This window comes from Phascolarctos cinereus, unplaced genomic scaffold (genome assembly GCF_003287225.1).
Source record: "Phascolarctos cinereus isolate Bilbo 61053 unplaced genomic scaffold, phaCin_HiC Scaffold_3;HRSCAF=262, whole genome shotgun sequence".
NCBI lineage: Eukaryota > Metazoa > Chordata > Mammalia > Diprotodontia > Phascolarctidae > Phascolarctos > Phascolarctos cinereus.
In genome coordinates this window covers 110,933,427-110,959,668 of record NW_027555736.1, presented here as the reverse complement: position 1 = coordinate 110,959,668, position 26,242 = coordinate 110,933,427, and the positions used below count along the sequence as shown (strand labels likewise).

Here is a 26,242-nt window from a genome sequence, read left to right as displayed (position 1 = left end):
GGCATGGCAGAAGTTGAGAATCTGAGCTGAGTCTTGAAGGAAGCTAGGAAGACAAAGGGGCAGAGGTGAAGGGGCGGAGCGTTTCAAGCTTGGGAGCTGGCCAGGACAAAGGGACAGGAGAGGAGATGGAGTTTTATGTTAGAGGAGTAACAAGTGGGCCAGCGGAGCTAGTTAGTAGAGTGCATGGAAAGGAGTTAAGTGTAAGAGTATCGTGAAAGTAGGAAGGAGCCGGGTTACGAAGAACCTTGAGTGTAAAATAGGGGAGTTTATATTTGATCCTGAAGGCAATAGAGAGCCACTACAGCTTACTGAGTGTGCATGGTGGGGGTATGGATGATGGGCGGGGGGGGGGAGGTGACATGGTTGGACATATGCTAGAAAAGCCACCACGGCAGCTGAGTGGAAGATGGATTGGAGTATGGAGAGGTTTGAGTCAGGGAGATCAGTTAGAAGGCTATTACCACAGCTCTGGTGAGAGGTGATAAGGGTCTTATGTAGGGTGGTGGCTGTGTGAGTACAGAGAAGGGGATTCATGGAAAGGTGTTATAAAGTTAGAAATGCCAAGATTTGACAATGGGTTGGAAATGTGGGGTAAGTGACAGTGAGGAGTCAAGGATGACACCAAGGTTGCAGACTTCAATGAGTGGGTAGGTGGTTGTACTCTCAACAGTAAGCAGGACATCTGGAAGAGGTGAGGGTTTAGGGGTAAAGATAATAAAAGTCCGTTTTGGACATAATGAATCAGAGATGCCTATGGGCTTGAGCTGCATCTTCAAGGAGGAGAAGGATTCTATAAGGAAGATGAGATTAGGGAGTGCATTCCAGGCATGAGGACCAGAGATGGGAGATGGAGAGACAGTTGTAAGGAACAGAAAGACTAGTTGGCTAGATCACAAAGTGTGGGATAGAGCATAATATACAATAAGGCTGGAAAGATAGGTTGAGGCCATGTTGGAAAGGGTTTTTAAAACTAAATAGGCGTTCATATTTTATTATAAAGACAAGCTCTGGTTAAAGTCTAAGGAATTGCATTTTATAAATTCTCCTCTTACCTGTGCAAAGTACTCCTCAGAGATGCGCCCAGCCCATTCAATGCACTGTTCTAGGGGACGGCATGGATTGGACACATCAGCACACTTGATCAGCATCCGTTTGATAAGAATTCGATTCTCTGGAGATGTGAGCACACTTTTGACTAATTCTCCATCACCAGTGTTGGCCTGGGAATGAGCAAGTACAAAAGAAGTGTGGTTGTGTCTGCTGGCATTAAGAGCTCAGTTACTTGAATACATCTTCCTTAACCACTAAGATAAGAGTAGTGAGTAATCAGACTGTTCTCTTGGTAATCCAAAGGAAGAATTTAATTCAACAAACATTTATTGAAGACCTACTATTTGTAAGACATTGTATTATATCTCAGAAACACAAAGACAAAAAAATGCTTCCAGAAATCTGCAATATTAAAGCTGAAAGGGAGTATCACCTAATCTAAGCCTTTCATTATTCAGATGAGGAAACTGAGGTCCAGAAATAATAATAATAACAATCAACAAAAACAATTGGCATTATATGATTCTTAAAGATTGCCAAAAGCTTTATAGAGATTTCTTCACTTAAGTGACCTAACAACCTTGTGAGGTAAGTACTATTACCTGCATTTGGTAGATCAGCAAACTGAGGGTTGGGGAGGTTAAGTGAATGGTATCAGCTGTTAGTGTTGGAAGTAGGATTCAAATCCATATTTTCCTGGCTCCAAGTCTAGTACTCTAGCTACTAAGCAGAAGCTTGAGGGAGGTGGGCCACTATAGGGAGCAAGGCAGCTGGTTGGGAAGACGTTAATCTGTCCCTGTCTCCCTCCCCTACACCTCTGTCAATCTCTCTTCCTTTTCTTCTTTATCCATATCTTTCACAATGTCACTTTGTCTCTTAATATAGTACTGAAACATATAGCATATTTATTGAATAATGGGCAGGCTGACCATTTTGTATTTATCTTTTAAAAAAATACCAAATACCTACCTGCTTCAGGTGAATCATAAATCCTATGCTGCAATTTACTTGTATGTGGTACATGACTGATTTTTAAAATTCTATGGTTTGAGTAGCCTGAGAGTGTTTAAAAAAAAAAAAGGTTCCCTGATCCTCCACCATTTAAGGAAGGCACCCAGGACATTCACCTAATTATTCCCCAGCTCACTGCTTTCATCATCTTTAGAAAGTTACCCATGAAATCAATTCAAAATTAACAACTCGTCAGCATGCCTGTCCCTGGAGCCCCTCCTTCCCTGACTGGAGAGGGTGAGGGTGGACATCAGAGAGCTCCTCCCTGATCCTTAACCACTTAAGGAGTGGACCCAGGGAATTCACCTCATCATTTCTTAGCTGCTTCCCTGTACTTCAGGATCTTTAGAAACTCATCACTGTGTAAGATGAAACCAATGCTATAACTCATATCTCCTCAGATCACTTCTCACCTGAAGAAAACTTCATCATGTCCTGTACAACCACTCCCAGCTTTGTTTTTATTGTGTTGTCATCTCCCTTTAGATTGAGAGCTCTCTAAGGGAAGAGGCTGTCTTCTGCCTTTTTTTTTTTTGTATCCCCAATGCTTAGCACAGTGCCTGGCACTTGCAAGAGCTTAATAAGTGTTTATCTACTCTCACTCCAACTCCCTGTTCTTACTAAAGTTGGGTTTGGCCATCGGCTGTCTAGTCATTGATAAGTAGCACCTAGTTAGTGGCTCCTCAGCTGCCTTCTTCCTGTACCACCACCCCCTCCCCACCAGATCCCACCCAAGGTTGACCATGAATATAATGTAAAATGTGGCTGTATGGTATAGTGGATAGGTCCTTGGACTTAAGTCAAGAATACCTGGGTTCAAATCCTGCTTTTGACACATAGCTAGTTATATAACCCTGGACAAGTCATTTGAACCCAGACAATTCCCTTGGACTTATCTATTAAATCATAAACATATCTTAATCTGCATTGTTAGAAGGAGTTCCTATACTAGGAGTCCCCCACAATGTTCTAGGATACGCAAGAGATAGCATTTATGCTAAAACAAATTGAATTAATAATGAATATTCTTTAGTGAATGACAGTCTCAGCAGGAAATAGATATATGGAATAAGAGGGGCAGCAGGAAGTAGGGAAGAGCTCAGATAGTATATCAAGAAAATAAAAGAGGAGGAAGAAGGAAAATGAAGGAAAGTAAATCATGCTGCTTTGTTTATTTTGTTGTCTTTAAGAGCTATTGGAAGAGAAAAATATAAGGAAGCCTGACTATCTTAGACTCGTGACTCACCTGCACCCCACTGAAATGTACCTGTCTTTCTATACAATAACAATAACACTGAAAAGACAAACAACTTTGGAAGACTTAGGAACTCTGATCATTGAAATGACCAACAATACTTCTAAAGGTTCAAGAGAAGAAGCATGATACCCCACCTCCTGATGGAAAGAGGATGGACCCTGGGTACAGATTGAGACATATTTTCTCGGTACCACCAATGTAGGAATTTATTTAATTTTAAAAAGAAATGGACTTGTCTTATCACTAAGGTGCCACGTATGAAGCATGTGTGCTGAATGTGGAGTAAAAGGTTCAAATCTTATGTTAATGGGAGAAAATAGGGGGACCACCTACACTACGAATGTTCATTAATGGTGGCCTTGAAACATTCTACTAAAACAGATACACTGGAAAGCACAATGACTTTGGAATCGGAAGTCCTGGGTTCAAATGCTCCCTTTACCATCTGTACGAAGTGGGATGAATCACTTGGGCCTCAGTTTCCTCATTAATAAAATGAAGGAGTTGGATTAGAGGCCTCTGAGGTGTCTTCCATTTTTAGATCTATGATATTACTATCATGCCAGGCTTTCTATTAATGTGCTGAATGACCTTGGGCAAGTCATTTAAATTCTCTGGGCCTTAGCTTAGTTATTTGCAAAATGAGGGAATCTCACTAGATGATCCCTAATGTCTCGTAGTGTTAAATTTTTACATTTATGTGATTCTGTGATAGTCATTAAAGAAATGTTATAGGTTTTTGAACTTGGGAATGCTGTGGCAAAAATGTTTTGTAGGGAGATTAGCCTGGTAGTGTTAGGTAGGATGAGTTTTAGGGGAGAGACTAGAGTCAGGCAGACTAATTAAATGGATTTTACAATAATTTAAGACAAGGGTGATAAGGATGTGAGCTAAGGTGATGGCAGCAGGAAGTTGAACGGAATCAAAGAATCATGCAATCATGGATTTTGTCTCAAGAAGGGACCCTTAAAAGTCATCTAAGATAGTTTCCTCATTTTACAGATGAGGAAACTGAGGCCAGGAGAGGTGATATAACTTACCCCATAGCATATAGCAAGTTAGAGGCACAAACTGAAGATGAATCTAATGGTCATTTCAAAGGAAGAAACAACAAGATGGGATTCAGGGAAAGAAGGAAAATCATGTATTACTTCTAGATTTCCCCTAAAATCTCCCTGAAGGTTTGAATAAAGAAACATATTGGAAAGTTTGGAAGAAGAGCCCATTTGTAAGGAAAGATGAGTTCAATTTGTTGCATGCTGAGTTTGAAGTGACAAAGGTTACTGTCCTAGAGACAGAGAGAAGGCTGCAATTGAGGTAAGCCTAAAAGAGGCTACAGATTATAAAATGATGAATGTTTGTGGAAACGATAATTAGAATGAGAAACTCTAAGAACTGGAAGGGACCTCACAGACCATCAAATCAAACCCTGAATTGAATCATGAATACCCTGAGAAGCAACCCCAACAAATTAAATTAAACCATGCTGGAAATTAAATTGACACTACAACACTACAGTGTCTGAAGAACTGAAGTTGGGGATCACCCAAAGGGCAGTGGAGAGGCACATGGCAGATGAGAGGAGGCCACTATACATGACTCGCAAAGCATCACTGGAGGGGGAGGAGATAGAAAGGATGTCATCAAAGAAATGCATGACTGAAAAATAACATTGGCCATTCACGAGGAAAGAGTGAGAGATAAAGAACAGTCCATATATGTCACCAGTATTCTGATTATATCAAGAGAATGCCAGGAAGGCCCTCAACACATTGGATGGATCCACTGTGGTAAATTTATGGTAGGACGTGAATATAGTAGGAAAAGAACAGAGAGGATTAACAGGCATAAGCTGGGTTGCCCACATTTGATAAGACTGCAAATTTATTGGATTATTAGAATACCACTGATGTCAGAAAACTAATTATTTCATGGGTCCATTGTTGCACAGCTCTACTAACAAGCAAGAAAGGTGCTTATACTAAGCTGAAATGTGCCTGTTTCTAATTCCAACCCAATGGTCTTAGGTGTCTCTGGGGCCACATGGAGTTAAGTCTGGCCCCTCTTCTACATGACACTCTTTCAATTAGTTAAAGATTATGATTACATCACCACCAATCCATCAATTCTTCCCTTCTCCAGGCTAAATGAGCAAATTCATGAATTGTTCTTCTGTTAATACTTCTAAAAACAGGGCTAGTTATTTAAGGAAAGACCTTCTGTCTTTTGGAAGGCCATGAGTGAATGAAACGATGTTCACATTTGAGAAGTATGTCTGGATTTGTTCAAATGTTTGCTGTTGTCAGGCCAACTTCCTCTCTGTCTGTGTTGTTACTTCTAATTTTCATTGCCAAGTGCCTCTTCTAAAGGGGACAGCTTCATTTTTAATCATGTAAGCATAGTGACCCGTGATGTGTTTGTCTTTTTGCTTCTTTTGGATCTGTCTCCATGGAGAGGCAGCATGATACAGTGGAAAAAGAGCAAAAGTTATCATCAGAGAGACCTGGGTTCAAATCCTAACTCTTCTACTTATTATCTGTGTGACCTTGCACAAATTACTTAACGTCTTAGGCTTCTTCATCTGAAAAAGGCAAGGGGTGGGGTGGACTAGATGAACTCTAAGTTCCCTCCCAGATCTAAATTTATGAGCCTCTGAACCTCTTACAGAGCTATGCACAAGTAACACAGTGCCTGGCACACAGCAGGTACTTAATAAATGTTTGCTGATTGACTGAATAAGTAAATGAATGAATGAAACTTTGTTTCTTATATCTTCCCTGGGTTCAAGGCTAGAGGAAGAAAAACATATCATTTATCTTCCCATTTTACTTAATAATATCCCCCCCAAATCAAAGATGACTTTTCCTCTTCTGGCCCTAACATAGTACTTAGCTCCTCTGCTCTTAGTAAAATTTAGAAATTTAAACAAAATTTTAAAAATCTAATTTTGTGAAAATTTAATTTAATTTTCACGTATGCATTTTGTCCCTCTCACCTTCCCTACCTTCTTTCAATAACTCATATTTATAGTGTGGGTTGAGGTTTACAAAGTGATTTACTTATAAGATCCCTATGAATTAGGTAGTATAAGTATCATTATCGCCATTTTATAGATCAGGAAACAAACCCAGATGCCAAGTGGTTTGCCAAGGTTGGGAAGCTAGTAAATGTTAGGGGATATTAGAACCCAGGTCCTTACACTCCTAGTGCAGTACCTTTTCCATGATACCATACTGTACTTAAATTTTTTTTGGCATGTAAAATTTAAAGAGCCCTTTGTAATCTGGCCCCTTTCTACCTTCTCAGTCTTCTTATACCTCACTTTCCTCCAGGTACTCTGAGATCCAGTGAAACTGATGTCCTTGCTGTTTCTTTCACAGAAAGTCCATTTCCAGACTCTGAGCATTTTCACTGACTGTTGCCCATGTCTGGAACCCTCTCCCTACTTCCTAGCATCTCTGGTTTCCTTCCAGTCTCAGCTAAAATTCAACTTTCTGCAAGAAGCCTTTCCCAGAGCTCTTTAAAAGTAATGCATTGTCTCTGAGACCACCCCCAGTTTATCCTATATATCCCCCTGTTTCTACAAGTTGTCTGCAAATCATCTTCCCCAGTATACTGTGTGTGAGCTCCTGGAGATCAGGGACTGTCTTTTGCATTTCTTTGCATCTCCAGCACTTAGCATAATGCCTGGCACATGAGAGCTGCTTAATAAATGCTTACTGGCTGACTAGTATCACAGGTGTATCTCAGATTCTCAGTGGAGAGGACCTCAGAGACAGGCTATTCTAATCTCATCTTTCCTACTCGATTTTTAGCTTCATGTCAACAGTAGCCATGCCTTATCCCTACTTTGTATATCTTTCAGAACCTAACACTGGTCTCCTCATGTATCAAATGATAAGTGTAATACATCTTTGTTGAATCAAATTTAAAGCTTTTTACATGAAGCCAGCATTTGAAATGCTTTCTACCTCTGATTTCCTAATAGGTCATTAAACTGCAATATTTTTATCAAGATTTTCTTCCAGGATATAAACATCCTAACAGTAGAAGTCACTATTAGAATTTTCCAGGCTTCAGATACAACAGCAATAGTGTAGTAGGTACCAGTTTGTGTGTGTGCAAAGGTTTGGGAAGTGGGAGTGGTGCTGAGAAGATGGGAGAGAAGGTAAAATACCACTGTAAAATGTGAAACTCCTTGTGTGTCAATCATAGATCACTCAGAACATGGAGATATGATTTTATGTATTAAGTGCTTACTACCTTTGCTACAAAAAATATATATATAATCTCAAAATGCTCCTTGAAAGACTGGAGGGCCAAGATGGCTTAATGAGGCAATGTGATAGAGTGAAAAAGAAATTGGCCAGCAGTCAGGAGACCTGCAGGTTCTGGTTCCGGGCTTGTCACTGACTAGATGACCTTGGGAGATTACTTAACCTTTTAATTTCTTTATCTGTAAAGTAAGGAAGGAGGTTCCCTTCTCTGCAGAGATGGGGAGCCTATTGGAGCCTATTATTGCACAAATCATTGGACTCAGTTCCTGTGTTGATCAGGTTTGCTGGTCTGCTTTTTCCTTTCTTTTTCATTCTTTATTAAAAAGGGACCGTTCCCTAGCTGTGGGAACCTGGGCAAGTCACTTAACCCTGAATGTCTCAATGAAAAAAAAAAGGGATGGCTCCCTGAGTAGAAAATGGGGAGGGATACATTAGGAGATGAAGGTTATCTTTATATTATCTAAAAATCTAATTCTGGTAAGAAATTTTGTTTTAGTGACAGACGATATAGATGAAGAATATGTAAGATATGAACAGATACCAATAAAGATTCTTATTTGTCCCTACAAGACATTCTCATCAAAAAACTAGCAAAAGATGGGCTATATCCCTATAGATTTTTTTCTTCACTGAATAAGTTATTGGTGACATTGTCAACTTGGAAGAACACATCCTGTTAGGAGAAGATCCTAAGTCCACTACTAATTAATACAAGGAGGGATTTAGATTAGATCTAAGGGTGTCCTTCCTTTTAAAAAAAATTTTTTTTAGGCAATTGGGGTTAAGTGACTTGCCCAGGGTCACACAGCTAGTAAGTGTCAAGCATTTGGTTTGAGACCGGTTTTGAACTCAGGTCCTCCTGACTTCAGGGCTGGTACTCTATCCACTGTACCACTTAGCTGACCTGATGTCCTTCCTTATATAGTAGCTTTTAAAGTATTGGAACAAACTACAAGGAACTTCTTTTTCTACTAAACTTTAAATGTAAGGCACACTTATTGTGCTTAGATATTGTACTTTTCTCACATTTACCAAGTGCTTTAAGATTTACAAAGGAGCTTCCTTAGAAAAGAGGTTTCTGAAAAATAATGCCTTTGGGTTCCTTCCCTGAACCTACACCCACCTCCTCCTGAAAGTGTTGCTCCCTTCATCCAAATTTCCTAGGGTATTCTACCTTGATCTTTCCTTTGTTTGTGTCACATTCTACACTGTATCATACTTGTGTATGTGTCCTATCCCCACTGGTAGTACTTAAATTTCCTGAAGGTAGGGGGTGCTGCACTATTTTCTTTCTTGGTAGCCCCAGTGCCTAATAGGTACTTTGCATGTGGTAGGTGCTTAGTAAATGTTTGTTGAATTAAAACTCTCTGCTTTGTTGAATTAAATCTGATTGTCTAATTTTCCAAGTCTTCCAAGATATCCCATTGACATTGGTAAGCATAATGATGATGGGCTTATAGGCTGATCTGACCTTGTTCTGCCTATTATGTGGGGCAATCTTCGAAGCAGACTTCACTTACCCCATTTTCTTCTAGTGTTGCCAAGGGCTTGTTGATGCTGTTGACAAATTTGTTGACATGCTCAAAGTGCTTGGTCATTTCTGTTGCTAAGACCATGTCAATGATGGCTTGGCGAAGTGTCCGATATTCATTCCTGTTTAAAATGACAAATGAAATTCCACCACTAATCATTGAGAGGGAGAGGGCAAATGCCCCTCAAAGAAAGAATATGATCTATGTTGTGTACACCCACTGTACCAACAATTTAAATATCAGAGAGCAAGAAGTAGAAAGGGACAGACAAGCCACACTGGATAAAATTTGAGATTATGCAAGGAAAGTGACTAAATAGTTCGGATCCTTTTTGACCTTGGAGATAAAAAATTGAAATAGAGGTCCAGAATATGTAGAAATATTTCATAGTGGCACTTCTTGTGGTAGTAAAGAACTAAAATAAAAAACAAAGTGGGTGTTTATTGATTGAGGAATTAATGCAAACGGATGTAGTGGAATATTGTTGTTATTCAGTCTTTTTTCCGTCATGTCTAACTCTTCGTGAGCCCATTTGGGATTTCCTTGGCAGAGATCTTGGAGTGGTTTTTCATTTCCTTCTCCAACTCATTTTACAGATGAGGAAACTGAGGCAAACAGGGTTAAGTGATTTGCCCAGGGTCACACAGCTAGTAAGTATCTAAAGACAGATTTGAAGTCATGAAGATGAGTCTTCTTGACTTCAGGCCTGGCACTCTAGCCATGGTGTCACTCAGCTGCCCTAAAGTAATATTAGTGTGCAGAAAAAAATAGCAAATATAAGGAATACAATAAAACACAGGAAGATTTCTATGAATTGATGATTTTGGGGGGGGAGGGCTTGGACACATAATTTCATCGAATAGGGAACTCCCAAAGAAGAAACTTTCTACCAATGCAAATCAGTATCTGCTCCGACTTTTAAAAATTATTATTTTTTATTTATTTTTGACATTCATTTATAAAAATTTGAGTTCTAAATTTTCTTTCTCCCTCCATTGCCTCCCCAACCCATTAAGAAAGCAAGCAATATGATATCAACTATATATGTGATGCTTTGCACTTTATAGTCCTATAGAGAGTTGCCGGAGGTATTGAAAGTTTAAAGTGACTTGCCCAGGGTCACACAGCCAGTTTGTATTAGAGGCAGATCCTCTGGATTCAGAGGCCATCTCTCTTTCCATCACACCATTCTGCCTTTCATGAACTGATACAGTGTGAAATCAGTAGAAGTGGAAGAACAACATACAAAATGTACTAAAATGTAAATGAGAAGGTCATTTGAAGGAAGCCAAATTCTGTTCTCAGGGAAAAGATAATGAAATAGAGCTCTCTTGTCAGGGGAGAGGTCAAGGCCTTCTGGGGCAGGTTCTTTCTTAGCTTGTCAGGTAAGATCACTCTATCTGTTATTTTTCTTATCTTTTTTCTTTTGTTAAAGAGGAAGGGTTCAATTTCTTTATGATGGTGGCTGCTGGGAGTAGAGACTATGTCCAGAAATGACAGTGATATAAAAGCAAACAGCATCAGTAAAACTGTTGTGTAAGGAAGAGTAATGAAATTCTTGGCAGAGAATAAACACCTCTTTTAAAAAATACAGCAGGTTTGATAGATGCTGGCTGGAGTCAGCTGTTGTCAAGAATGGAACATAAATGGAAGCACCTTGACACATTAAAATGGCTAAAGGAGTTGGCCATAAAGCCCAAAAGGGAACCTCCTGATAGCAGGAAATATGAGAAGAATGGCAGAATCTTAGGAGTCATCTAGTCTAATTATCTCGCCAAGAATTCCTTTTACAACATACCCAACATGTAGCCATCCAGTCTTTGATGAAAGGCGTCCAAACCTAGGGAGGCCCACCACCGCTAGAGGCAGCCTTTTCCACCATGGGGTTGCCCAAGTTATTAGGAAGTTTTTTCTTTTAATAAGCCTGCGTTTGTCTCCGCTACTCTTCCACTGTTCCTAGTTTTGTCTTTAAGAACCACAATGAACAAGTCTAATAATCCCTATTCCATGGAAGATACTTTCAAACACTTAAAGATGTTATCATTTTCCCACTAAAACTTCTTTCTTCCAGTCTAAATACTTCCATTTCCTCAGGTAATTGTCACTGGGTGTGAACTCGAAGTCTTTCACCATGCTTGTCACCCTCAGGTGTTCTTCAGCTTATCAATATCCCTCCTAAATAGGCGCACCCAGAACTGAACAAAATATTCCTGATGTCAGACTAAGCAAGAGCATGTTAGGACTAACATTTCCCTAATGCTGAATATGATGCCTCTGTCGTTACAATGACACCACTTGTTTCATTGAAATTGAAACCATTTGTTTCAGACTTAGAAGTAAGAGGGATCAATATTTTTCTGGAGATGGACAAGGATTTCTTTTCTCAATTTTACTGCTCCAAGGGAAGTTCTTGGGCTCTCTGAAATTGTTGCTGCTACTCAGTCATTCATGTCTAACTCTTCATGACCCTGCGGACCACAGCATGTCAATACTGTCCGTGGCATTTTCTTGGCAAGTATACTGAAGTGCTTTGCCATTTCTTTCTCCAGTGGATTAAGGCAAACAGAGGTTAAGTGACTCACTCAAGGTGACACAGCTAGTAAGTGTCTGAGGTCAGATTTGAACTCAGGTCTTCCTGACTCCAGGCCCAGCGTTCTATCCACTGAGCCACCTAATTACCCCCTTTTGCTCCCTGCAATAGTGAGTAATATACTCTTCCTCTCTACTCCACATTGGTTTAGGAGACTGATCACTCTCTTCTCTGCCTAGTTCCTGCGGGTAGAAATCCTTAAGAATTGTTTTCATTCATTCATATCTGTGATTTCATTACAGTAATTTCTAATGAGGAAACTTCCTCTATGAATGCAGATTGGTAATTATTCTGCAGTTTATAGGCTTAGAGAGTTGCCTAGAGCAATGAGAGGTTAAAAGACTTGCCTGTGGTGATACAGTCAATATACGCCACAGGCAGGACTCAGAGCCACTGTTTTCCCACCTCCAAGGCTCTCTTCATCCCCTGTGCAAACTGCCTCTTACTCCTTCCTTGCCCTGTTTAACACTTTTTATCCATAAAATTGAGAAATGTTTAGCATTTTATAGAAGGTATTCAATGGGTAAATACTATCCTGTCAATCATACTCTGATGGTATAAGATAGTATCTTTGTTTTTTTTTTAAATTTATACATAATCCGTGGCTCAGAATCACAACTCTGGGTTCAATTTAGAAGGCTTCTCAGTAACGACATTATAGGAGGAGATCATAAACATTTTTGTGTCATGGACCTGTCTGGCACTCTAGGGAAGCCTATGGATGGATCCTTTCTCAGAATAATGATTTCAAATGCATAAAATACAATACATATGATTGCAAAGGAAACTGACTATATTAAAATATAGTTATGAAAATATTTTTTTAAAAACCCAAGTTCATGAACCCCAGGTTAAGAAATCTTATTTTATAACTTTTTTTTTTTTTGGTCCCTACCAAAAATTTCTCCGGGGATATTTGAATCTGATTTTCTTTCTTTCTTTCTTTCTTTCTTTCTTTCTTTCTTTCTTTCTTTCTTTCTTTCTTTCTTTCTTTCTTTCTTTCTTTCTTTCTTTCTTTCTTTCTTTCTTTCTTTCTTGCAATTGGGTTAAGTGAGTTGTCCAGGGTTACACAGCTAATAAGTGTCTGAGGTAAGATTTGAACTCAGGTCCTCCTGACTCCAGGGCTAGTGCTCTATCTACTGCACCACCTAGCTGCCCCTGAATTTGATTAATTTCTAACTTTTTCTTAAGTATATTCACTTCTCTTTCAAGCATCAAGCTAACAAGACAAATAGATCATTTATTCCACAAAAGAAGGGAATACAGAAGGGATGCATACTCAAACATTTAGTCAGTCAAGATAATTTTCCCCTCTAGCAGGTCTCATATCCTCCAGGGACTTATTTCACCTGAAAATGCAGACCTAGAGTTGAGATTTTAAGTTGAGAATTTAAGGTTGCTAGGGAGTCAAAGTGAGCTTCCTCTTTCCATATCCTTTTCTGATTCCCATCAGAAAGCCAGGTTTTGCACACCATTCCTAGGCATAGAGAAGCCTCAAAGAACCACTAAAAATTCCATGATTGAGAAGAAAAAGTTGTTGACGTGCTATTGGCTACAATGGCAATATCATCAGTTATTAAATACAATGAACATTTAAAAAGACAGAAGCCAAAAGATATGGAATGGATCAACACTTTGGCTTTACCTCTCCATGTTTTTAAATATATTGCATTTTTCATCTCGGATAGTGAGCTGGAAAGCTAGGGCTGCATGGTGGCTCTCCAGTACGGCAGTATCATTATATAAAATTGCCAGCTCACTCCCTGCATTACACAGGAATGAGTTTGTTCTTCCAGGATGGTCCACATCATGGACGGTGGCAGCAATGAGGGCAGCAACTTCATCAATTGGGTCTAAAGTTTGCTGGGAAAAAAAGAGATTAAAAAATTCAAGTCATCTCACAATTAAAGTGTCTGTACCCTTTGGCAAAAGACCCCAGTGTTTCATATATACTTCAAGGAGATCAAGATAGTCACATCAGCACTGTGTGTGTGTGTGTGCATGTGAGAGAGAGGGGTGGGGGAAGCAGTACAAACAAAGCACATACATGCTAATCAACTGCAGAGTGGCTAAATGGGTTGTGGCACATAGAAGTAGTGGGAATATTATTGACCTGTAAGAAATGATGATCATGCCATTCCCCAAATGATAAATGATCAAAAGATATGATCAGTTTTCAGATGAAGTAATCAAAACTATCTATAGCCATATGAAAAATATTCTAACTCACTACTGATTAGAGAAATGCAAAATCAGTCTGAGGTACTTCCTCCTACCTAACAGATTGGCTAATAGGACAGCAAAGGTAAATGACAAATGTTGGAGGGGATGTGGGAAAAATGAGACATTAATGTACTGTTGGTGGAGTTGCGAACTGATTCCATCATTCTGTAGAACAATTTGGAACCATGCCCAAAGGGCTATAAAACCAGGCATACCCTTTGACCTTGCAATATCATAAAAGAGATTAAAAAACTCAAAAAGAAAACAGATCTATCTGCACAAAAATATTTATAGTAGCTCTTTTCTGGAGGCAAAGAATTGGAAATTGAGGGGATGCCCATCAATTGGGGAATGACTGAACAAATTGTGGTATGTGATTATGATGGAATACTATTGTACTATAGGAAATGATGAATGGGATGCTCTCAGAGAAATCTGGAAAATTTATATGGGCTGATGCAAAGTGAAATGCACGGTGTAAAAAGTAACAGCAATACTGTAAGATGATCAGCTGTGAATGATTTAGCTATTCTCAGCAATACAATGATCCAAGACAGCTCTGAAGGACTTATGATGAAAAATGCTATCCATCCAGACAAAGAACTGATGGTGTCTGAATGCAAATTGAAGCACACTTTTTAAAAATTAATTTTCTTGAGGGTTTTTTGTCTATGTTTTCCTTCACAACATGACTGTTATGGAAATGTTTTGCATAACTACACATGTATAACCTGTATTGAATTGCTTTCCTTCCCAATGAGGAGGGATGGGGAGGGAGGAAAGGAGAGAATTTGGAAACCAAAGTTTTAAAAATGAATGTTAAAATTGTTTTCACATGTAACTGGGGAAAATAAAATACTAAATAAATTTTAAAAAATTTGAAAAAGAAATGATGATTATGACAAATATTGAGAAGCATGGGGAGATGCATATGAACTGATAGGAAGTAAAGTTAGTAGAACCAGAAAGGCAATCTACAATGTGATCAAACAATGTAAACAAAAAGAATAAAGACTGAAACTAAATGTTGAGTCATCAGAATGACCAGGACTAACTCCAGAAAACAAATAAGAAAAATATAAAGGTAGGAGATAATGCATATTGACATTGTGTTTACTGTGAAATTTGGTCAGTGTGTTGGTTAGTTTTGCTGAAATGCCTTTTCCCACCATTTTCTGTTTTATTCTTTATTATAGTGGAAGGCTTGCTGGAAAGTGGGGGAGGGGGAAGGGGGAAGTATTTGAAGATGAAGCTGATATAAAAGCAAAAAAATCAATAATTTTTAAATAATCAAAAAACAAATCTTGCTGTAGGCTGCTTGGGATAACTTAGGGATAGGTATGACTGCCAGAAGAAAAATGCTCTAGATGTAATTTACTACTCCAGTTTTTGTTGTACCAAAGAACTAGAAGTGAAGCAGATGTCAATCAATTGCTGAATGGCTAAACAAATTGGTTAGACATTTAACAGAACAGAAAAATAATAGAATATTACCAATATTCTTAGGATAGATATACCTGGGGGGGTTCTTGTAAAAGTGCAATACTACATGATAAAATCCAAGTTTCTGACCCCCAATTATGAAAACATGTCTGCAATAACACTAGGCAATAACAGAGTAGGTGACAAACAGAAATTTGAATCTGCCACTTGACTCCCACACTGAAAAGTCTAAACTTTCATAGAAAACTGGACAAGAAGTAGGAAAAATTGTGGAATGATCAGCTCTGCATCTATGCCCCCTTTCAGCACTCTAGATTCCAGCTGACATTCCATCAGTGAGCGGCCAGTTAGTACACACTAAGAAACCTTTCATTCATTTCATTCATAATTAAATGGTGTAGTGAAACTTCAGTTGATGGAGGCAGCTCTCTCCCTGAGGTCGTAAAGAGTTTATTATAAATAAAGGGTAAGTTCTTTAGAGTTTTTTTTTCACACTACTAGCTGTTGATAGATCAATAGACCAAGAAATATAATTTTCCCCCTTTGTTCTTGGTGGAAGAGTTCATTTTTCATAAGAACATCAGACCATAAGTTCATAGAAGGGAGTCAGGGATAAAGCCACTATTTCTTATTCATTTATACAAGATCATTCCTGAGCTTTTGAGCCAGCTACATTAAGCTAAAGTGGCCCTTCATTGTGAGAAAAGCATCCAATCCAGCATTTTTTTCATACAGAGTAATGTCTAGGCTAACAGCCGCTCTTGTAAAATCTTGGGGCTCAATCCAAAATGTTTTCATTTGGACAGAGCAGGAGGGTGGTGTGAACCAGGTTACACTATTAATCTCTAGATGTGCTGTATTAGATTGAGGTTTCATCTGGGGACAAAGATTAGGAAGGAAAACTCTATCAGGAAAAACCTCTATCTCCATTGTAACCCTTCCTATCTTTCCTACTCATGGGTGCTCACATGTCACTGATAACACAATTTGCTTCAAGGTTCTTTCCAAACTGGAAAAATTAGGCCCTTATGCTCTCCTTCTTCACAGCTTGATCCCAGTATGGTATTCAGTTGGCTTTAGATCTGAGCAGCTTTTAGGTATTGTGTTTCCCTGGGACATTAAACACCCCTCCATAACTGTGAAGAATTTAAAATTGGGTAGAAGGAATGATGGACCCAGGGCATTAGGAGATAGCGATTCTAGTTTAGTTCTGGCAATACACCTTACTAGTTTTTTTTTTGTTTTTTATTTCTTAATTAATTAATTAATTATTTTTTAGTTTTCAACATTTATTTCCATAAACTTTTGAGTTTTAATTTTTCCCCCTCCTTCCTCCCTAAGATGGCATGCAATCTGATATAGATTTTACATATATATTACTATTAAACATTTTCACATTAGTCATGTTGTAAAAAAGAATTAGAACCAATAGGAGGAACCATAAGAAAGAAGAAACAAAACTAAACAGAAGGAAAAAAAGAGCAAATAGTATGCTTTGATCTGTAGACTCCATAGTTCTTTCTCTGGATGTGGATCACATTTTCCCTCATGAGACCTTTGGAGATGTCTTAGATCCTTGCATTGCTGAGAAGAGCCAAGTCTATCAAAGTTAGTCATAGCACAATGGGGCTGTTACTGTGTACAATGTTCTCCTGGTTCTGCTCACTTCACTAAGTATCAGTCTATACAAGTCTTTCCAGGTTTTTCCTGTGATCCACCTACTCATCATTTCTTATAGCACAATAGTGTTCCATTACATTCATATACCACTCTCCAATTGATGGGCATCCCCTCAATTTCCAATTCTTTGCCACCACAGAAAGAGCTGCTATAAATAGTTTTGTACATGTGGGTCCTTTTCCCATTTGTATGATCTTTTTGGAATACAGACCTAGAAGTGCTATTGCTGGGTCAAAGGGTATGCATATTTTCATGTGCCTTTAGGCATAGTTCCAAATTGTTCTACAGAATGGTTGGATCAATTCACAACTCTAACAACAATGCATTAGTGTTCCAATTTTCCCACATCTTCACCATTTTCCTGTTTTGTCATGTTAGCCAATCTGATAGGTATGATGGTACTTCAGAGTCATTTTAATTTGCATTTCTCTTGTCAATAGTAATTTAGAGCATTTTTATATGACTATAGATAGTTTTAATTTCTTCATTTGAAAACTGCCTGTTCATATCCTTTGACCACTTATCAACTGGGGAATGACTTGTATTCTTATAAATTTGACTTAATTCTCTACATATTTTAGAAATGAGGTCCTTATCAGAAACCTGGTTGTAAAAATTCTTTCCCAGTTTTCTGCTTCCCTCCTAATCTTGGTTGCATTGGCTTTGTTTGTGTGAAAACTTTTTAATTTAAGGTAATCAAAATTATCCATTTTGCATTTCATAATGGTCTACATCTCTTGTTTGGTCATAAGTTCTTCCGTTATCCACAAATCTGCCAGTCTGCTTATAGTATTGGCCTTTATATCTAAATTGTGACCTTACTAGTTTTGTACTGTTTGGAGAGTTGACACACAGATGAGTTTCCTCAACTATAAAGCAGTAGTTGGGGGAAGGATGAACTAAATCATTTCTAAGGTCCAGGTCAGTTCTAAAATGTCATGCTTCTAAGATGGGGATATGAAATTTGAAAATTAAATTCCTCAGAAAAATTGTTTCTTTTGGTGACAAACATTTTAAAAATCTTTTCTTGCCTAGGACTTGGCATTTTCTGGGGTTTGAATAACTATAGTAATAACAATAAAAACAATAATAATTGACATTAATGTAGCATTTTAAATATATATATATGTATATATATATGTATTTATATTCATTATCTCATTTGAACTCCTGTGAGATAGGTATTATAGATGTTCTCATAGCCATTTTGCAGATGGGAAAACTGAGAATCAGAGAGGTTAAGTGACTTGCCCTGGTCACATGTGCAGTAAGTGTTCAAAGTAGAATTTGAACACAAATTTTCCTGACTCCAAGTCCACTATATCAGGTTGTCCCTGTAATACAACAGACTTTGTTGATTAAAGGCCAATAGTTCAAGTTCAAGGTGTCCCGCCTCTTTGCCTTCTGAATAGGTGGAATGCTCAACTGCACAGTTTCAAAATGAAAGTCTTTCACTTTAAGAAGCAGACACATTTAGACCAGGTCACTGGACACAGTATGAAAAGAAAGCAAAGCATCATTTATTATTATCAGAGATAATATGAAATACTTGTATTAAGCATATTATACTAAGAAATACTTTAGTATCAGAGATAAGAAAATGAGCTTTGCATAGGAAGTTTGATTTCTTCTGTGTCAGCACATTTATTATCTTGGTCTTTTTCTGACAAGGAGCTCAGAGGAGAATAAAAGTTCGCATGGTGTGCTGGCCTACTCATAGGACTTGATTATTTCAAGTCAGTTCAAGGTCTAGCTTAGGACAGGGTTGGGGAGGTATAACTCATGCCTCAAATGGAATGGTCCCAGCTGGCAATATTTTACATCTTAACATTTTCTATTCCTATTTTTTCCCATTCTAAAAATAGAAATGCTAGAAAAATTCCTTATGAACCAAGGTCTTTACTTCTATACTAAGAAGGCAAATGGAGTGAAATCACAATATTTATCTATATATTTTCCTGTTCCTGTTTTGAAAGAAAATATAAAAACACGTTTTCCCTAAATAATTCTCCAATTCATCTTCCTCCCTCCCTGCCCTGCTCTCAATAGAGGTGTCTTCAAATGGAAGATACTAGAAACTCCAAAGCAGAAAATATGAAGGGAAAGAAAACCCTAAACATTCATACCTTCCTGAATTCACCTGAAAACCTCTTTCTTCTCTCTCTCTCTCTCTGGCAACTGGAATGAAGTGACTTGCCTAGAGTCTAATGTCTAACAGCTAATGTCAAGTGTCTGAGGCTGGATTTGAACTCAGGTCCTCCTGACTCCAGGGTTGGTGCTGTATCCACTGTGCCACCTAGCTGCTTCCTTGCTATCTCTTTTAACATGTATGTAGTTGCTGTCCCACTTAAAGCAGTCTTTTTGTGTTTTTCTGAGTCATGGCAGGAAAAGGTTAATGAGATAAGACTGGGATTCCAGTTAATCTAGCTATTGTTTGCTGTGGAACAGCAAAAGTTCTTTAATAAATATGGGTAAGAATCTCAAGGACTGATCTCAGGATGCCAAGTGGGATGGTGGTAGATATCAAAATCCAGATGTTCACAGAATTCCTCTTTTCTCTGCTTTTAGAATAAAAATTTGTGAGGTAATGGAGGAGAAATTGTGCAAATAAGTATAAGTATTGTTATTGCTTAAGTTTTTTTTTCAAATCTCTCAGCTTAAAGATCATAATATAATGGAGGAAGGAAGAACTAGATGATCACAAAGGTATTTTGTGAACTTATGATCTGAATAAAAAAGTCTACAAAGCAAAAAACTTGTTGCCAGGATCGATTTCTTTAAAGAGAAATAAAAAACAAAAAACAACCAAAAACTCACATGGATTGGGGGTGGAGGTGGAATAAGTTTGATTTTGAAAGCAATAGCACTGAAGCTTTTTTTTTTTAAATTCCTGAATGAAGACTAAAAGCAATGGCTTTTTCCCTTCAGCAGGCTGGGTCTCCAAAATGAATATGGATGGCTGTTTAAATGGGCAGGGACGGTTTTGGGTAAGGTCTCTCATTTTTGCACCAATATTACCTGTAGCAGCCAGAAGGGGGGAGCTGAGACATGAAAGAATCTCACTCTCCCCCTTCCCTCCCCCACCCAGCTTCCTGGCTCCTTCCCACCCACCTCTGGATGCTTGTAGCATCCCTCCCTCCTCAGCTGCAGCTCCTGCATGTTGAAAGCAAGTTACACAAGAACTAATTTTGTAATAATAAAGCTTACTTCTTAATTAAAAACACAAGGGGCCAAGAGGGGGGAAAAAGAAAAAAAAAAGAAAAACAGACTCTGAATTAACCAGGTGTGAACTGTCAGACTCAGTGGCTTTGTGTCGATTAGTTTTGCTGAACTGCTTCACTGCCCATCCCCTTCTTTCTTTTTTACTATTTTGCAACAGAGGATGGCTCCCTGGGGAAGGGAAAAGAGGAGGGCTGCATTTGGAAATGAAGGTGAAATGAAACCAAAAATTAGTGAGACAAAACTTCAAATACAGATATAAAATATACAACTTTGTTAAAGAACAAAAAACATGTAGCCAGACTGGGAATAAATAACAGCCACTATGGCAGTTTTACTATGTCACAGAATGTCAGAGTTGAGAGGGGCATTTGGAAGCCCACTATTGCAACCTTCTTATTCCATATACCAATATATCACGGAGCTGTGATTTCCTAGGTGTAGGACCTAGGAGTGGGAATGCCAACCAGTTTATCACTTACTACGTGGTTTTCTTGTGTCATGCGTAAAATGCAAGCTCTCTGTGGGCAGGGATTGTCCTCCCTTTTGCATTTGTGTCTCCATGACTCGGCACAGCATATGGCACATAATAGAAGGAGAAGGGGAAGGGAAGACGCATTTATATGTTTGCCAGACGCTCTACAGAGCATCTCATTTGATCCTCATAATAACCCTGGGAGGTAGGTGCTATTATTATCCCCATTTTACAGTTGAGGAAACTGAGGCAGACAGAGGTGAAGTGTCTTGCCCACTGTTACACAGTTAGTAAGTATCGGAGGTCATATTTGGACTCAGGTCTTTCATCCGCTGTGCCACCTGGGTGCCTCATAATAAATGTTGAGTGATTGCTTGAGAGAAATTACTGGAGGCTCAGGTCACACACAGAGCTAGTAACTTTCAAAAAGAGAGATCAGAACCTGGGTCTTCTTGATTCAAGGTCCAGCATTTTATCCATTTAAATGGATAAAGCTCTTTATCTATTTAAACAATGATATTGCCTCCTTATAGAGAAGGAAGAGATGAAACATGTCCAGGACAGAGCTGGGACTTGAACCCAGGTGTCCTAACGACCCATCTTTTACCCCCAACGTGTTACCTCTGATCAACTGTGTGACCTGTTGAGTAATGGCTGCCTCCATCCCTCCTCGCTTCACATCCTGATGAATATGCATGTTCCAAAGGCAGCTTACCTTGACTCTTTCCTTAGACAGGAAGTAGGCAGTGGCATGAAGTACATCTGCAGAGTGTGTAGAATTGTGGTAGGAGTTAGATGAATGGTAGTTGGCTTCAATGATTTGCAACCAAGACCGTAGAGTTGACTCAGAGCAGTTTAGGAATTCACAGATTCCAAAGCGAGCAAAAATCTTGAGACCAAGATAAACCAAGGGCCTACAGAGAAAAACATTCACAACACTGAGACACGGAGCCAGGCCTGGAGGACAAAGGAGGTCTGTGATCAATACAGAGGCTTCTAAGTGTTTCAAGCCAGGAGTGTCACACTCAGCCCTACGATTCAGACAGAGGGCTCTGGTTCACAAAGATTGTTCAAATTTGGCTTTTGACAATGTTTCTGGCAATTAGAAAAAAAAATTAGCATCAAGATTGTCTGCATGCCAACTCAAAGTATTTCAACAAACATTTGCCAAACACCTACTGTGTGAAGAGAATTAGAATGTAAGCTCAGTGGTATTAGGGATTGTTATATTCTTGTTCTTATACTCCCAGTACCTAGCACATAGTAGGCACTTAAAAATACTTGTTGATTGATTTAAAAAATCCTTTCCTGATCCTAATTTTTTTAAAAAAATTATTTATTTTTATCATTCTTTTCTTTTAAAATTTTGAGTTTCAGATTCTCTCCCTTCCTCCCTCCCATTCCTCTCCTTTGAGAAAGCAAAAAATATGAAATCAATTATACATGCGAAATCATGAAAAACATTTCATATTAGCTATATCGCAAAACAAAGCAAAGCAGAGAAAGAAAGAGAAAATTACACTTCAATTTGCACCCAATTCATCATTCCTTTTTCTGGAGGTAGATAGCATTTTTTCATCATGAGTCCTTTGCAATTGTCTTAGATCATTGTATTGACCAGAGTAGCCAAATCTTTGATAATTGATCATCATTACAACATTGCTGTTACTGTGGGCAATGATCTAGTTCTTCTCACTTCATTTTGCATCAGTGTGTATAGATCTTGCCATGTTTTTCTGAAACCACCTCCCTTGTAATTTTTTATAGCACAATAGTATTCCCTCATAATCATATAACACAACTTGTTCAGCCATTCTCCAACTGATGAGCATCCCTCAAGTTCAGATTCTTTGCCACCACAAAAAGAGCTGCTCTGAATATTTTTGTGTATACGGTCCTTTTCCCTCAATCTGTTTGGGGCATAAACCTATTAGTAATATTACCAGATCAAAGGGTACACAAAGTTTTATAGCACTTTATGCATAGTTCCAGGTTGTTCTCCAGAAGGGTCGGACCAGTTCACTACTCCATCAACAATTCATTAATGTCCCTATTTTCCCTCATCCTCTCCAGCATTTGTCGTTTCTGATAGGTATGAGGTGATACCTCAGAGTTGTTTTAATTTGCCTTCCTCTAATAAATAGTAATTTAGGACATTTTTTTTTTTCATATGACTTGCAGATAACTTTGATTTCCTCTTCTGAAAACTTCATATCATTTGACCATTTATCAACTGGGGAATTTGGCTCTTAGTTTTATAAATATGACTCAGCTACCTATAAATATGAGAAATGAGGCCTTTATCAGAGAAACTTGCTCTAAAATTTTTTTATATTACTTCATTATCTATGGTTATTTTTAGCAAAATATAGTTCCCCTGATTATCTCTTAATTAGGTTTATTTTTGCTTTGCTTTTTCTGAGATCATGATTGCAACCCCTGCCTTTTTTTACTTCAGCTGAAGTATAATAGATTCTGCTCCAGTTCTTTATTTTAATACTGTGCGTGCCTTTCTGTTTCAAGTGTGTTTCTTATACACAACATAATGGTGGATTCTGGTTTCTGATCCATTCTACTATCCAATTCTTTTTTATAGGTGAGCTCATTCCATTTACATTCATAGTTATGATAACTATGTATTTCCCTCCATCCTATTTTCTTCTGTTTATCCTTCTCTCTTTTTATCCTGTCCCTCCTCAAAAGTTTATTTTGCTTCTAACCAATTCTTCCCTCAATTCATCCTCTCTTTTATCACTCACACACATCATTCTCTTATCCTCTCCCTCTCCTATTGGGTAAGATAGATTTCTATACCCAACTCAGTGTGTGTGTGTGTGTGTGTGTGTGTGTGTGTGTATTCTTTTCTCTTTGAACCAATTCTGATGAGACTGAGGCTTAAACATTGCCTGCCACTCCCTTATTTTCCCCTCCACTGTAAAAGTTCTTCCTTGTGTGCCTCTTTTACGTGAGAAAATTTTCCCCATTCTACCTCTCCCTTCCCACTTCTAGTACATCCCTCTCTTACTCCTACATTTTTATTTATTTTTTAATATAAATTTATTTACTTGTAGCTTTCAACATTCATTTCCACAAGTTTTTGAGTTTCAAATTTTCACCTTCCCCCCCACCCCAAGATGGCATGCATTCTGAATATCCCTTCCCCTAGTCTGTCCTCTTTTCTTTCTCTCCCCCCTTCTCTTATCCCCCTCCCCTTCTATTTTCCTGTAGGGCAGGACAGACTTCTGTACCCCATTTCCTGTATTTCTTATTTCCCAATAGCATGTGAAAACTTTTTTTAAACATGTGTTTTTAAAACTTTAGGTTTTAAATTTTCTTACTCCTACATTTAAAAAAAAATCATCCCAAAGTAATTGACTCACACCCGTCCCCTCTATCTAAGCAGCCTCCTTCTATCTGCCCTAATAATGATAAAGTCCTTAGGAGTTACATATATTATCTTCCCATATGGGAATGTAAACAGTTTAATTTTATTGAGTCCCTTATGATTACTCTTTCATGTTTACCTTTTTAGGCTTCTCTTTAGTCTTTTATTTGAATGTCAAATTTTCTATTCAGCTCTGACCGTTTCATCAGGAATGCTTGGAACTTCTCTATTTCATTAAATATCTTGTTCCCCTCTGATGGACTCAGTTTTGCTGTAGTTTGTTGCAGTCCTAGCTCCTTAGCTTCCCAGAATATCATATTACAAGCTCTCCCTCCTTTAACTAAATACAAGATGTTAAATCATGTGTGATCCTGATTATGGCTCCACAATATTTGAATTGTTTCTTTCTGGCTGCTTGTAGTATTTTTTTTTCCTTGATCTGGGAGCTCTGGAATTTGACTATAATATTCCTGGGAGTTTTCGTTTTGGGATCTCTTTCAGGAAGGGACTGGTGGATTCTTTCAATTTCCATTTTATTGTTTGAATATAAGATATTAGGTTTTGAAATATGAAATCTAGGCTCTTTTACTGATCATGGCTTTCAGGTAGTCCAATAATTCTTAAATTATTTCTCCTCTATTTTCTAAGTAAGTTATTTTTCCAATGAGGTTGTTCACATTTTCTTCTACTTTTTCAATTTTTGACTTTGTTTTTTATTGTTTCTTGAAGTCTCATGAAATCATTAGCTTCTCTTTGCCCAATTCTAATTTTTAAGGAATTATTTTCTTCAGTGAGCTTTTGAACCTCTTTTTTCATTTAGCCAGTTCTGCTTTTTAGAAGTTCTTTTCTTCAGTGAATTTTTGCAACTCTGTTTCCATTTGGTCTATCCTACTTTTAAAAGAGTTCTTTTCTTCAGTGAATTTTTGAGTTTCTTTTATAATTAGGCAAATTTTGTTTTTTAAAGTGTTATTTCTTCTGTACTTTTTGTGCCTCTTTTACCAAGCTGTTAATTCTCTTTTCAGAATTTTCTCACAATACTTCCATTTATTTTCCCAATTTTTCTTCTACTACTCTTATTTCTTTCTTTAACTCTTCCAGGAATTCCTTCTGGCCTTGTGTCCAATTAGCATTTTTCTTTGAGGCTTTGCTTGTAGCTATTTTCACATTGTTGTCTTCTTCTAAGTCTATGTCTTGGTCTTCCCTACCACTGTAGTAGCTTTTTATGCTCAACTACTACTACTACTACTACTACTACTACTACTACTACTACTACTACTACTACTACTACTACTACTACTATTCTTCTTCTTCTTCTTCTTCTTCTTCTTCTTCTTCTTCTTCTTCTTCTTCTTCTTCTGTTGTTGTTTGCTCATTTTCCTAGCATATTACTTCACTTTGAACTTTATGTTAAAGTTGGGTTCTGCTCACCTGGGTGTAGGGAGGGTGCCAAGCCTCAGGCTTTTTTTGTGATGTTTTTAGAGCTAATTCTAGGGGCCTGAAAAAGTTTTTAGTGCTTCCAAGGTGGTGTTATTCTGGGATAGGTGTGGTCACTGTTTTCTTCATCTACATTCTGCTCTTTACCCAGAAAAGACCCCTGATCCCCTGCATCCACAAAAACTAGTGCTACTCTTGGCTCTGGAACTGTGACCAGGGCCCCTGCTCCCTTATGAGCAATCACAAGCACTTCTCTCTGCCCCAGAACTGGGTCCCAGAACTGCTTATGGACAATAGAATTGCCAATCAGCTCTAGCTGTACCCAGTGCCAGTAAAGGATTCTTTGTAATCTCCTTCTGACCAGTAGCCCACCCCCTTACTCCCTCTGCACGGAGAGCTCCTGATACAAGTACTGCTGCTACTGTTGTCCCAGCTGCCTCCAAGGTCCTCCACAAGTGCTCCTACCCTACTCTGGCCTTATGCCCATCCCAGTGTTAGAGACCTCCTTGCGGACCTCCTATGCAGCCTTATGCTGCATAAATGCTTCCTTCTGACCTTTTGTTGGCTCTGCCACTCCAAAATTTGATTTGAGGTACTATTTTAAAGCTATTTGGAGGGGAATGTTGGGAGAATTCAGATGGGTTCTGGCCTGTACTCTGCCCCCC

At 38.3% G+C, this 26,242-nt stretch overlaps 1 protein-coding gene across 4 annotated transcripts in view; it reads right to left on the bottom strand.

Moving 5' to 3' along the window:
- PDE8A (phosphodiesterase 8A) overlaps window positions 1–26,242 on the bottom strand; it is a 261,479-nt gene that overhangs the window by 11,157 nt on the left and 224,080 nt on the right. For all 4 annotated transcript variants that reach the window (XM_020966427.2, XM_078151108.1, XM_020966433.2 and 1 more), the window contains 4 exons: window positions 21,474–21,672; window positions 13,364–13,581; window positions 9,117–9,249; window positions 1,053–1,220 (listed from right to left, as the gene is read on the bottom strand). In XM_020966427.2, the coding sequence (XP_020822086.1) occupies window positions 1,053–1,220; window positions 9,117–9,249; window positions 13,364–13,581; window positions 21,474–21,672 (718 nt within the window). The remainder of the gene's footprint in view (window positions 1–1,052; window positions 1,221–9,116; window positions 9,250–13,363; window positions 13,582–21,473; window positions 21,673–26,242) is intronic.